This window comes from Ursus americanus, chromosome 11, assembly GCF_024610735.1.
Source record: "Ursus americanus isolate L20-20 chromosome 11, mUrsAme1.1.p, whole genome shotgun sequence".
Classification (NCBI taxonomy): domain Eukaryota; kingdom Metazoa; phylum Chordata; class Mammalia; order Carnivora; family Ursidae; genus Ursus; species Ursus americanus.
This window is the reverse complement of record NC_142137.1, coordinates 43,938,367-43,952,771: the sequence shown is the minus strand read 5'-3', so window position 1 is coordinate 43,952,771 and position 14,405 is coordinate 43,938,367. Positions and strand designations below refer to the sequence as shown.

General features: G+C 41.6%; 1 protein-coding gene across 1 annotated transcript in view; it reads left to right on the top strand.

Moving 5' to 3' along the window:
- The window catches only part of SAMD3 (sterile alpha motif domain containing 3), a 43,161-nt gene that overhangs the window by 16,236 nt on the left and 12,520 nt on the right, over positions 1-14,405 (top strand). The window contains exons 4-6 of the mRNA XM_087865297.1: positions 240-425; positions 679-763; positions 6,514-6,681. Coding sequence (XP_087721423.1) covers positions 240-425; positions 679-763; positions 6,514-6,681 — 439 coding nt within the window. The remainder of the gene's footprint in view (positions 1-239; positions 426-678; positions 764-6,513; positions 6,682-14,405) is intronic.

Sequence of the window (14,405 nt, the reverse complement as noted above, 5' to 3'; positions counted from 1 at the left end):
TATTAAGACAGGTTTTCCAGAGCTACAAATATTTATGTATGTACAAACGGAAAGAAAACAGATACCTAATGAGCCCTCAAACATTTGTGGACAGATGAATGGATACAAGATGGATTGATGAATTCCATATTTAGCCCTCAGGAAAGTGGTTTATATGATAAGTTCTCAGGATGTAGCGAATTTACAAGTTGCTTCTCTTTGAAATAGAATTTCACTCTCTGTGTATTTTTATTTAACAGAAGGAACGTGAAACATGTTCTAGCAAGGAATAAAGCATTGCAATGGACTAAGTCCTATGTTCTACCAGAGTTTCCCTATGATGTCAAATGCATGTTAGCAGAACAGAAGTGTCCCGATCACAGCATGAGGATAAAGATCATTGAGTTTCTCCAGGCTGATATGACTAAGTATCTGGAAGGCTCACTGTGAGTAATAACTGGGCAGACTTGCTGCTTTGGGAGAGGGTCTGTTCTCAGAGTAGAGTAGGACTCATTTGGAACCAATGTGTTTCCGATTTTGGATGACATGTTGGTAATAAGCCCAACATTGCCAATATTTGAATATCTACATTGTTACATAGAAGGATCTGAAGAACAGTGAATATAATTTGGACTCAACTTATAGGAAGGAATGTGGACTGCTTGAAGTGAAAAATGTCCCCCCTGTTGCACTCACCAGGTACCCCAGCACCCAGCAGTACAATGATGTGGTCAATGCCCTACTGCAGGCCCACCCTTTCCTGGACGAGGACGGCTGTGGCTTTGTAAGTGACCACATGGCGCCACGCCATGCATCCCAACCCATCTTAAAATAATAGCATTGTATTGTCCAGTAATTGTATGCCCCATTCCCCTTCCCACAGTCTCTCTCTAGCCATCTACGTCTGTTTCTCTTTCTCTGTCTTCTTGGACTCATTGTCTCTGTCTGGTCTCTTTCTGATTCTGTTCCGTTACCTCTGTCTCATTCTGTCAGTCTCTGTTTTTTTTCTTAGCTTTGGTCTCTCTCTCCACTCCGCTCTCCCTTCCCTCTCGTCTTCCCCCTACCACACACCCCCCACCTCTCGGCTCTGCTCTTTTTTGATACCTTCTCTGTTTCTCTGTGTGTTCCTTTGCCTTTTTTAAAAAAATAAGACTTTTTTAAAGAGCAGTTTTAGGTTTACAGCAAGATTGAGAGGAAGGTACAGAGATTTCTCATGTACCCCCTGACCCCACATGCATGGCCTCCCCATTATGAATATCCCCCCACCAGAGTGAGGCATTTGGTACAATGGTGAACCTATATCGACACATCATTATCACCCGAAGTCCATAGTTTACACTAGGAGTCATTCTTGTGGCTGTACGTTCTATGGGTTTGAACAAATGTGTAATGACATGTGTCCATCATTATTGTATCTTACAGGGTATTTTCACTGACCTAAAAATCCCCTGTGCCCCACCTGTTCATCCCTCACCCATCTCCTTCTTTTGTCTTCTTTGTCTCTAGTCATCATCTTTCTGCCTTTCCCTCAAAGCAGTTCGGAAGCCCATGCGTCCTGTTGAGTCTCCGGGAAGGGTCTTTAAGGGGTGTAATACACAGAAGAAGGACAGGACCACACCTACGTCAGTGCTATCATCACTGGAGTGTTGTTTGCCTGCCTTCCTTCTTTTCTTCCTTCCATTTTCTTTCTGTCTTTTCAAGAAATGTCTATCACGTGTGGATAGAATCAGAATTTTCTGAGTGGGAGAGGGCCATATATATTCTTTTTTACCACCCAGACTCAGGAAAGGGATTGTATTCCATGTCTGAAACTAGTAACTATTGAAGCCCAGACCAGAATTTAGGTATTTTTGCTTCTAGTATGACATCGTTCTTAAAATACGCGGCTACCTATAAAAGCACACTGTAAAATAAACCAAATTCCCCCCCAAAAAAACCCCATGCTATACAAAAAACCCTGAAAAACTACAAAATAAACAAACCTAGAGTCCCAACATTGATAATCACACTGATATGCCTGACAAAATTGGTTCTAAAAATGCCTTCGACACGCAAGATATTCTGTCTGCCAACTAATCAGTGTTACTGTGTATAGAGCTAGCTGTGTTTCAAAAAATAATTTAAATATGCAGTTTGAATGAGTTATATATTCACTAAGTTCAAAACTCTAAAGCTACAATAAGATATAAATGGAAAAGTCTCCCTCCCACCTCTGTCCCCCAGCTACATAATCTTCCTCCCCAGAAGTAACTAATGTTATGAAAGTTTCCTTCTAGAGAATCTTTGCACACATATAAGCAAATACATATTTTTCCAATTACATTTTGACCTTTAGTTTCATGGTTATGAAAGTGAGACAAATAGAAAGTAATGAATAATGCTTCTTTGATCTTGTATGCACTTTACCCACTTCTATCCCCAGTGGCATTAACGAAAGATGGTTAACTGATAAAGAGACCTGAAAAATTGCTTAGCATGTTATGGCCCATGTTTGCACACAGAGAATGGAAGGGGGAAACTCTGCTGCATGGTAGCTATTTACTCAAATTCTCCCTGCAAGTGTGCGTGAAGTTATGTTTTAAATGTTACAGTGGAAGACAGAGAAAATTTCTGAGAATGTTCGTGTGTGTGTGTGTGTGTGTGTGAGAGAGAGAGAGAGAGAGAGAGAGCAAGCACAAGCAAGCAAGCTCCTGGTCATGTTTAGGGCTAATTTTATTCTCGACTTCTTATTTTGAAAATTTTCACATGTACACAGAAGTTGAAAGAATGCCAAGTGAACACCCATCTGCCCTTTGCCTACATTCAGGTCTGTCCATCTTGGCAGTACTGAGAGTTTAGGCTGCGTGAGTCTTTGTGGCGGCAGCTGTCCTCTGCATTGTAGGACATTCAGCAGCATCCCCGGCACTCCCTAGGTATGACTGTCCCCACCCACTCGCCCAAACCATGAGGACAACAGCCGTGTCTCCAAACATTGCCAGGTGCATTCTGGGAAGAGGGCAAAATCCTGATACTTCAGAATCACTGATCTAGACTCACTAGGTATTCATATTTTGTCACATTGATTTTTCCTGGCTCATATGTATTTATTTGTTTGTTTGGGCTGAGCATTTGGAAACAGAAAACAGATTTCCGATGCCTTTCCTAAATACCTCAGCAGGTACCTTGTAAGGGTAGGGATAATCTCCTCTGTAAGCACAATACCATTTTTATACCTAAGAAAATGAGCAATAATTGCATAAAGACATATATCACCCATATTTCCATTTCTCCAATTATTCCAAAAATGTTTTTGAAATGGATATTTTGCTATAAAATCTAATCAAGGATTACTCATTGCATGTGACTATGTATCTTCAATTTCTTTTTACCTCGGAGAGTCTCTTTGCCCTTTTTTCCCCCCATATGTATTTCTTGGACAAGTCTAGTCCAGTGGCCATGTAAGATGGCTCATATTCTGGGTTTGTCTGAATGTTTCCTAAGGATTATATCTGGGTTTAAGATGGGGAGCAAAGACCCACTGGTGACGCCATGGACTGCTTCCCGTATCAGATCAGGGGCCCATAATTTCAGGGCTATTTTGTATTTCAGAGGGGTTGGAGGACAGCCGTATCCACGTAGCTCTTTCTGCCGCACTGCCTGCCCCCTCCCCCCCCAGGTGGAAAAGCACGCAGAGGGAGGATGATTATTCAGTGACAGGGCTATTTTCTCCTGAGGCCTCTGTGTAAGGAGCTCATGGGGCCAGGCATGTCCCAGATGCTCAGTAAATACTCTCCGATTTGTCTTCTGCGATTTGTCTTTTCTGCGCTCCTGTCAGACAGTCGATAAGGAGAGAAGGGCGAGGCTGGGAAAGACACGGGTGATCTACAAACGTCCTAGCAGTTGATGGTGTGACCCTTCCCACCAGACCAGCAGTTTAGAAGGACTTCAGAGGGGAAACATGCATTTGCCTTCATTCATATTTTAGGACTAAGAAAACTGTAAGCCAGCCGTTCCTTCTGTGCTCTCAGCAGTGGCCGAGGGCAAGCCCGCAAGCCTGTGGGAGGTGAGCGCGTCTCTGACTCACACATACCCAGGAGCTTCATCAGAGTCGCTGGCGGCGACCTCAGCCCACAGCAGCCCTCGGCGGGGCCGCGGGGGGTTTAGAAACAGCACTCTCGTTTACAAATCACTTCCATGAGTAGCAATCATGTCGGACTCCCGAAACCCCAGGGCAGTGGACAGGATTGGGCTTGTTCCATTTTATAGTGGAAGAAACTAAGACTTAAGAGTTACTTGCTCATTTCTTGGCTAGTACACACTAGGCCTAGACCCTGGGTTCTCCCAACGTAGAGCCTTCTTCTGAAGGGTAGGGAATGACTCCTCTAGAGACTTAAGCCAGGGAAGAAGGAACGGCAGAATCTAAGTCCCGTGAGGAAATAGAGCTTTGAAGAGATGCCCAAAGTCACCCAGTCTTGGGCCTGTTCAAGCACATGGCAGACAAGGAAGTGGAGGGGCTGAGGAACAGCCTCGAGGCTCAGGTTTCGGGAAGTGTTGGGCTACCCCTCACGAAGTGAGGTCCTTACCAAGCAAGGCCAAGACTCAGAGTCTTGCTTCTAGTCTGTGGCTTTGACACCTGGGTCCCTCTACCTCACAGAGGACTGATACCAGGCGTCCAGTATTTTATGGTTTCCCAGACGCACCAGGCGCTGTGCTGGGCTTGGTGGGCAAAGCAGACATGAGCCTGGCCTCTCGTGCTTATAGCCTAGTGAAAGGAAAGGAAATAAAGAGGGAAGGAAGGAGAGAGGGAGGGAAGGAAGCAAGTAAGCAAGCAGACAGGGGAGAATAAAGAGAGGAAGAATGAAAAGAACAGAGTAGAAAAGCACAGAAGCAGAAAAGCATCACACAGATGAAGGTAAACTCCAAGTTGTGCTAAGTACAGACGAGGAAAGCTGAGAGCTGATAACCAGGGGACATGAGCTGAGCTGAGATCTGGAGGCAGAGCAAGAGTTAACTAGATGCCAGCAGGGTAGGGGAGGTGAGGAATAGAGCTTTCCAGGCCAAAACCAAAAGCCCAGCAGAGGAAGACAGTGTTGGTTTGCAGAGAAAGCCTGGTGTGTCCCTCAGCTGTTGCCCATGTCTTTGATCTCCCAAACACTCCACATGGCAGACAGATTCTTCCAGAGCCCAGATCTGACCATCTGCTCTTGTCTCGCAACGTGGCCTAGGAAGACTTCCTAGCCTGGCTCTGTAGCTGGATTATCTATAAAGCCTTGAAAAATACAGACATCTGGGCTCTGCTCAGACCAACTGGATCGGAGTCCCGAGGGTCTGGGCCAGCAGCAGCAGCGGCACCTGGTAACCTGTAAGAAATGCTGATGCTCAGCCCTATCCCCGACCTTCCCAACCAGAGACTCTGAAAGACAGGCCCAGCAACCCGTGTTTTAACAGGTGCTCCGGGAATTGTGATTCAGGTTAAAGTTTGAGAACCACTGCTTTAGAGGAAGAATCAAGGACCAAAGTTCCCTATGCGATGCTTAGGTAGCCTGTCCACAGATGGGGGTTTGAAAAGATCTGGTTCTGGACTGCGGTGAAGGCCGTTTATGTGGTAACCGTGACTTTCAGGATTGGGCTGGCTTCTCTGTCTGTCCTGCCTTAGTTTCTGGCCCATTCTTAACCCTTCCCCACCTTAAACTCTGTGTTCCAGCCATGCACAGCTCTTGGCAGCTCTCCAAGTGGCACGGGCTGTCCCTCTGCTCCACGGCACAGTCTGCTTCACCGGCCTGGAACTTCTATCCACCCCACCCCCCACCTGGCATTACCCAGTGCTGTCTCCATTGGCCCCACTCATGTAGTTTTCTGACCCCAACAGCTAAACCTCGGCTTAGGTGCACTTCCTACAGGAAGGCTTCTGTGGTCTCCTAACACAATGTAAGATAATGCTTTCTTCCCCTGTTACTACACTTTTCTTTCTGCATCGAAATGACTCATCCCTCTGCTAGATGGGGTCTGCCTGTGCCGCCTCTCCCTCCCAGGGCAGGACCCTGGTCTTTGTGTTTGAAACGGTAGGTGCTCCACAAATATTTGGGGAATGAATGCCAATGGTATTCACCAAAGTGAATTTCAAGGGATGACAGAAAAACATTTTTTAAGAAAATGCATCAATCCATGTATGCATAAGACTGTATCAATTCTTCCCTAGAAGCCAGTGGAAAGGTGGAATGTGTTGTGGAGACGGCAAAGTAGGTAGAAAACATCCAATATGGGGAATTAGAAAATCCAGATTGAAGAGCCAGTATATTCACTCAATAACTAGGTGACATTGGAAAGTATTTTTATTTTTCTGACTCTGTTTCCTTAGTTATGATTTAGGGATTATAATTTTTATAACAGTATCACAAGACCATCGTGAAGGTAAGTGGAAGGATAGTTTTATTATTTCTATTACTGTGATGTGAAAATAACTTCAAGCCCAAGAGTGATGAGGATTTTATTGTTTATGTGGGATTATTCCAGTCTCCTTGAAGATTAACTGTCCTCTTCTGTTAATTTATGCAGTTTTTATGGAAACGAGCTCTCAAAGATCGCTTTAAATATGTTCGGAGACCCATAGAAGATGACGAACAAGTGATGAGAAATAAGTGTAAATTTGGACACCGCAGAGGCCAGACAAAGAAATCTCTTGCCGACATAAGCTTTGACGAGGTTAAAATTGTCCAGATAAAAGTAAGATTGGATATCGAAATGTTCTGATGATTTGTTGATTGATTGATCGATTAAAGGACAGTAAGTAATAGCATCTAAACTCACTAAAATAGAATTACATATTTTTTTGAAAATTGGAGGTAGGGAAATCTGGTTTGCATGGCTAATAATATGAATGGCAATATTTCCACAAGAGGGCTTCCAAAAACAGTGTGTGTTATTCCTCATCTCATGTTTACTCTTTCGCAACTTTTGAAAAACCTGGAAACACTCTTATGTTCTGGGTCTTTGAAAAATTTCTCTTCCACTCATCATAAAATATATCTTACATTCTTGCTGTTCTTACTGCTACAGTTTTTAGTACTTACACTGTGGGGTAGCCTCTATCCTCAAGGTTTCAGGGAAGCATGTAACCCACAGGCATGGACACAAACCCATCCTGCCCTTCCATTGCCCAGAAGGCATCCCGTACCAACCCACAGGTGGCTGTAAGGACTTCCAGGCCTAAAGGCCAGGCAGCGCCTAGAGATTCGCCCCTCAGCAGCAGGTTTGCTGTAAGTAATGTGCATGCAGGTCCCAGTCATTGAGATCCTATAGATATCCTTTAACCACCTCAGAGCCCCCAGATATGTCAAAGCCAAAAATATCCCCTGCTAATAAAGTACACGAACTCCTTAGGAAGGATGTCCAAACTACCAAGTATGAAAGAAGTCAAATCCCATAACTGCTAATTCTGTTTCCACACCAATCCAACATGCATATGTAATCCTAACTCTTCACCACAAACATATTATGTTAGTGAATGTACTTGGTGTGAATATTCCATTTTTTTTAAGCTGGTGTATTTATTTGATAGTAACAGAAGAACCTAGTTGGTCGTCTCAATTTTCTTAGTACTACCTATAAACTCCAGGGGATGGGAAATTTTTAAACATATTTTGTGAATCATTCATCCCCACATCATAAAAAAAAAAACAGTAAAAAAAAATGAAGGTGTATATTTTAAATATCTTATTATAATTTTCAATGAGATTTTCAAGTCATAGGCCAGTTAAGAGAATATAATTTTATGCTTGCTCTTCGACGAGACAAGAGATGAAAGGTAACAATTTAGTGGTGTAACTTTTTAGAAATTTTGCAATATTCCAGTTATAAACTAAAATCATGATAAGATAGAACTAGATTTATTTTAATTATTTTTTATATTCTTAAAAAGTCACTTTGTAAGGGAACATAATTATGTCATACATAAATTGGCTTTTCAAAATTTTGATTTTCCATATACTAAAAATGGGGTTCCTTTATAAATAAAGTTTTGTAAATTCAGTTTTCCTTCTTTTTCTATGATTCGTGGCTCACCAAAATTCATTGGAATGAATGAATGTAAAAAAAAAAAAATTAGTAATTGTCCCTAGCACTAGAACTCAAAGGTATGTTCGCGGGGTCAGCGATCACACAGGCTAAATGGCAGTTCCTCCTTTTTGTTGACACATCATCACTGAACCAACTTGTACACTTCTTTTCCAGTTCCTTCCCAATACCACCTCAGTTCTTCATGTAATGGCACCCTTCATGACTCTTCCCTTCCACTCTCCTCCCCTAGACCCCCAGACAAGCCTGAATACTCAGATGAATCCTGCTAGGATCCGTGCAGAGGCTTTTGCTATAAAAACACATTCCTCTTCTCCCCCCCCCCCCCACAAAAAAAACACAGAGAATGTACCAGAGTCTGAGATGAGTTAAGTTGCAATAGAATTTATTTTTGACCTTCTTGCCAGCTGGGGCAAAAAGAGATTATAGAGTGACCACTGTTCACATCTGAAGAGACAGTGTTTTTTCTGGCAAACAAATCTAATCAGTGAAGATTTGCTTTTCTCCTCCTTACAAATGGAGCCACAGATTGCTGATTCTTTCAAAGGCTGTAACATCTCTGTATGTGGCCTAGTATTCTCTAGAGCCAAAAGCTTCAAAGAATGGGGAAAAATTTACACTAGCATATTATAGAAACAATGTGTTTCTGTATTTTGTACCCTGCATGGCGACAAGGCAAATGGTAAAACCCTAAGAAGAATGGAAAGACAAATCCATTGAATATATTCCTTCTCTCATGGAATTTGATACTTCAAATCAATTGCCTAAATTAGTTCCCATCTCCATTTTGAACTTTTGATAGCTCCTTTTCAATATCTTGAAGATTTCTAAAAATTAAAGACATTTTGGATTAACACACATCTTTGAAACTTTCTTGACTGGGCACAATATTTCCATCATGCAGAAAACAGTTATTTCATGTGCAGCAGAGGCGGAGAATGCTGATGGAGGCTAGAAGTCAGGAGTCAGGCCATTTCCTCAAAGGCAAGGAAGTGGGTTTGGATGAACTAGATAGAGGAGGATTTTGGAAAGGCGTAAGAGAGGGGAAGAGCTTTTCGTTTGTTTGGTTTCATTTCTGTTGCTTCTCTTTGATGGATGGGAAGAATTTATCCAAGAACTGAAGGCAGATGTCTCCGTGAAGGAAAGTATTTCTCTTAGCTCTGTCCCATGGGCTTCTGCAGATAACTGAGGCAGCGACAGATTTTGTGTGGGTCTGAGCATCGGCCACAGAACTTTTGTCCTTAACTTTCCTCCTCTCCCAATCTCCGGGCCAGTGTATCGCTGTTTAACCCACACCAGGAAACCCAAAGCACCCACAACGTCAAAGCATCCACCCATGAGTCTTAAATCTACCCAGGTTCTTCATATTCTGTCCCTAAAAAGGCTTATCAACATGTTATATGGATGGCTATACTGGTCAGAGTCCCAGACTGTGTTTTTCCAGACCAAGCCTCCAAAATGCTGGGCATTTTGCAATGTTTAAAAATCTTTTTCCAACCTCATGACCTCATGTCACTGCTGCTTGCACGTCAAGCACCCCAACACAGCGGCTGGGCTATAGCTCGTATGCATCTGACTTTCAGTTTTCGGTCTAAGCAGTGTGCAGCCCTGTGAATTGGTAAATCTGTTTCCTTTGCTTCATTGTCTTTGACTGTACTTTGTCTTATGTTTAGAAACAGAGGTATAATTAGATTCTCAAAACAGTAGACTTACATGAGTAATGTCGTAAGTTGCCGACATTATCCTGTTTAAATGAAGATACTGGTTTTAAAAGCTTATAGGAATTGTACAGAACTGCATAGCAGTGTAGTGGAGTTTTACTTTGTAGTATTTTTTTGTGAAAAATCTCAGGTGTTAATCGAAGTTTGAGTGAGTTCCATTCCTTAATTCATGGCCTATTATGGTCATTGCCCTGTGTGAGACCTGTTCTGTTCCTTTTTGTTCTCATCCCTATCTGCTCGTTCCTCACCTCTGCCCTTGAGCCACCATTCCAATGTGTTCTATAGGTATCTTTTAAACTGTAAATGTTCTAAAATGTGTACCCTCATTTGGGGCATATATATATATATATATATATATATATATATATATATATATACACATATGACTTACTGTAAATGGTATTCTGTACTTCATTCCTGTTTCACTTTTTTCACTAACACTCCTTAAGACTCATTCATATTAGTGTATTTCTAGTCCATGATTGCAGTGAATTATAAAGTACTCCTTGCCCCAAGCCCTGTTCCTCCCCACTAGGAATTGCGTCGTGGAGAACACCGTCATCCACGTCCGCTTCGGGACCTACCTATGGTGACTTCTTTGGGTTGTATACCCAGAGATGGAGCTGACGGGGCGGAGGGTGTGCGTTTACTTTAATTTGGCCAGTTATTCTCCAGATGACTTTGTTTGTCTCATTCCCACAGTTGTGCATCTTCCCGTATTCCTGCCAACCCTTGGCATTCCCCAGCCTTCTAAATTTTGCCAAGTCTATTAGGTAGCAAGCGTAATGTCATTCTTGTCGTGATTTGCATTTCCCGGGATAACTAATGAGTCTGAGCATCTCTTCACATGTTCGTTAGCCTTTTGAGTTTCTTCTTTTAGAAAACTACCTCTTTAGGTCCATTGCCCATTTTTTAATGAGTTGGCATCTTTTTTGTGTTAATTTGTAGGAAGCACTCTTTCCCATGCCCTAAGTCACAAAGATATTCTCCTACTCTTTGTCCAATAAATATATTGTTTTCACTTTCATGTTTACACCTTTAAGTCATCTGGAGTCCGTCTTTTATATGCTATTAAGTAGGGATCTCCACAGAGGGAGCCACTATCTCAGCATCAATTACTCAACAATCCATCCTTTTCTCATTGGTTTATGGTGACACTTTTATTGTATATTAAGTTCCCAAATAGACATGGGTGTGTTCTTGGCACTATCTCTTTATTCCATTAGTCTATCATTCTGTTTTTATGCCATTTTCACGTTACATTTCATGACTTAGTGTTTATTGCTTAGTATCGTATTAGTGCTTAGCGTACAGACATTTTTTTGTTGCCCGTGGAAGATGTGCAGGGTCAGGAAAGTTCCTCAGTAAAGCAGTTTCTGGGGAGATTCATCCTCATTTTTCAGAATAAGGGGAAGGACAGGAGATCCTTCTCTCAGGAATCAGCCCCTGGGGCTCACAGGAGTACTGGAGCTGAGGCTAGGGATGCCACATTCAAGTGGGAGGGTTGGACCAAAAGAAGGTTCTGGGCATCTGTTAGCACAAGGAGCATCAGGATAAGCTATGTCTTACTCATGTGGAAAGCCATCTGTGACATGATGGGGATATCCTGCTGGAGGAATCCTGCCCCTGTCTTCCTGGGGTGGAGGTGGTGGTGGCATCTGGTCTACATGAGGCTCTGGCCTGGATCCTTACACGGTCACAGCCTGATGCTCATCCTTGTTTGGAAATGTCTTCACGAGAGGATTCCTAGGTGGGCCTCTCAAGCCTCTGCCAGATGCCCCATTCCAAACATCAGGACGTAAATACACTTCTGAAACGCTTAAATTCTTCTTTATCATTTTTTGACTAATGCATGTATTTTCTTTTCTTAAGTTATTGAGATTTCTTTTAGCCAGCAGAGCCCTGAACCTATTACCATAAACTTTTTGCTCATGGGATATAAGCCACTTAGATAATAGCCACTGCTGCTTTCAAAATTTTCTGAAAAATATTTGGCTTGACTTTTTCAGGTGTCCAGTTCTTTACATTCATGGCTGATCTTTTCATTTACCTTGAAAAGATTCTCCTCTGTCTTTATGAGGTAGATTAATTCTAACTTGGATAGTTGGTGAAAATTTATTGTTTTCTTGAGACAGTATAGAAAGGACTCTGAAGTTTCTACAGGAGCTTTTGCTTCTTTCTTTCTAATTTTTTCCCCCTAATTGCAGTGAGATTCTCTCAGTTGAGAGGCTTTTAATATGATCTTTAAGTGCATAGATTATTTTATTTTTGTCAGTTAATTTAACTTACATTTAGTTTCTTTTTTAAGAGTTTTCAATAAATGACTTAATTCTATAAATCAGTTTCTTCAAAACTGCCTTTGATATCATGTTCTCAGAGGTCATTTCATTGTTATATACAGTTCTGAGTCCCTACAGTCTATATTATCTTCTCCAGGAATAGCAGGGGTTCTAGTCTTCCTGATAGTTCCTTATTTATCATCTGCTAGGTGGTTCTGTTCATTATTGAAAGTGGGGTATTCAAGTCTCTAATTATTATTATTATTAAAGATTTTATTTATTTATTTGACAGAGAGAGAGAGAGACAGCCAGCGAGAGAGGGAACACAAGCAGGGGGAGTGGGAGAGGAAGAAGCAGACTCCCAGCAGAGGAGTCTGATGCGGGGCTCAATCTCAGGACCCTGGGATCCCGCCCTGAGCCGAAGGCAGTTGCTCAACGACTGAGCCACCCAGGCGCCCCCAATTATTATTATTATTGAATTGTCTCTTTCTCCCTTTAATTCTCTCAGTTTTTTGCCAAATGAACTTTGGGACTCTTATTAGGTGTATATATGTTTATATTGTTATATCTACCTGATGGACTGGCTTTCTTCCCATTATAAAATATTTTCCTTTGTCTCTAGGAGCAATTTTTGTTTTAAAGTTTATTTAGTCTGATATTCTATCTCTCTTTTGGTTTCTGTTTGCATGTTATATCTTTGCCCATCCTTTTACCTTGAAACAATTTGGGTCTGAATCTGAAGTGTGTCTCCAGGAGACAGCATATAGTTGGATACTTTTTACAATCTTCTGCCAATATTAATTACTTATAAGAGAATTTATGTCTCCTATTTTGCTATTTGTTTTTTATTCATCTTTTGTTTTTGTGAGTGTATTCTTTAATTACTGCCGTCTTTTGTGTTAAGTAGATATTTTCTAGTGTACTCATTCAATTTCCCTTATTGTTTCTTTTAGTATATATACATTTTTAGTTATTTCCTTAGCAGTTGCCCTGAGAATTAGAACTAACTTCTTAATTTTTAATAATCTAGTTTGGATTAATATCAATTTAATTACAATAGCATACAAAATCTTTGTCCCTATATAACTATCCCTCTCCCCTTTCATGCTATTACTGTCACATAAATCACATTTTATACACTGTATGTCCATCAACACAGATTTATAATTATTGTTTCATGCAAACATCTTTAAACTAAGATGGAAGAAAAGAGTTACAAACAGAAAATACATTTATATTGTCTTTTAGATTTACCTATGTAATAACCTTTATCAGGGTTCTATTTTTTCATGTGGATTTGAGTCACAATCTAATGTCCTTTTATTTATCAGCTAGTGACCAATTGTCTCAGTTTTAATTTATTTGGGAATCTCATAAATTTCTCCTTCATATTTGAAAGGTGTTTTGCTGCATATAGAATTCATTTTGTTTGTTGTTCTCTGGTTTGAGAATTGGGTGTTCTGAGATCTCAGTTCAATGGTTTTGGGGGCAGCTAACAGACAGCCCTGTCTCAAATTGGTCTAAATGATAAGGAGAGCTTTGCTGTCACATTACAAGAAACTCAGAGGTAGAGGCCTGCGGACATTCTAGCTCCGCACCAATTTAACCATCTTGTCTCCTCCAATCAGTAGGATAGTTACTTCTCCACCACCTTGAAGTTAGAGGTGCCCAGAGACTGACTTTAACCACAAAATGTGAGAAGTGACATGGGCATTGGTGATCCCGCGTGCAATGCGCCATCATCCCCCTTTCTTTATCAGTGATGCCTAACAACATTCCAGGGGGTAGTGCCAGGTCCCTGGTTGAGGAGGGCGAGGAGCTGGGCCCCAAGATGGACATGTCCCATGAGCAACAAATAAACCTTTGTTGCTGTAAGGCTTGGGGGTTGTCAGGTAGAGCGGCATACTTTTGCCTGTCCCGAGGGATATGGGGGGGGGGCCGCAGCACAATCTGTCAGGCTCGGATCCGCGTCTCAGTTATTCTCCTTGTGTTGGCTTCATGCAGTGACAGAGGCATTTTGGAGGCTCTAAGTGCTCCTGCCATCCTTATCCCGGGGATTTCACAGTCTGTCTCTTTGTTCTCTATCTGGACTGGGGAGATCTATGAAACATTATTTCCATATGTGATAATAAAAATGCTTACAACCTAGGAAAAATTTATTTTGCTTTATGTAAAAAATACCTCGTTTTCATTTTTTCAGCTAATCCATTTGGAGATTCTTTCTAATTCTCCAGTACAGAGCAGATCATCTCCATTGTGACCTTAGTTAAGGACATTTCTCAGAGTCTGAAACATGGATGAAACAACAGTAATATCTTGCTCCATCTGATGTGAAATATCCCATCAAACATGGTGTGGCAGTTTCTCTCAAGAG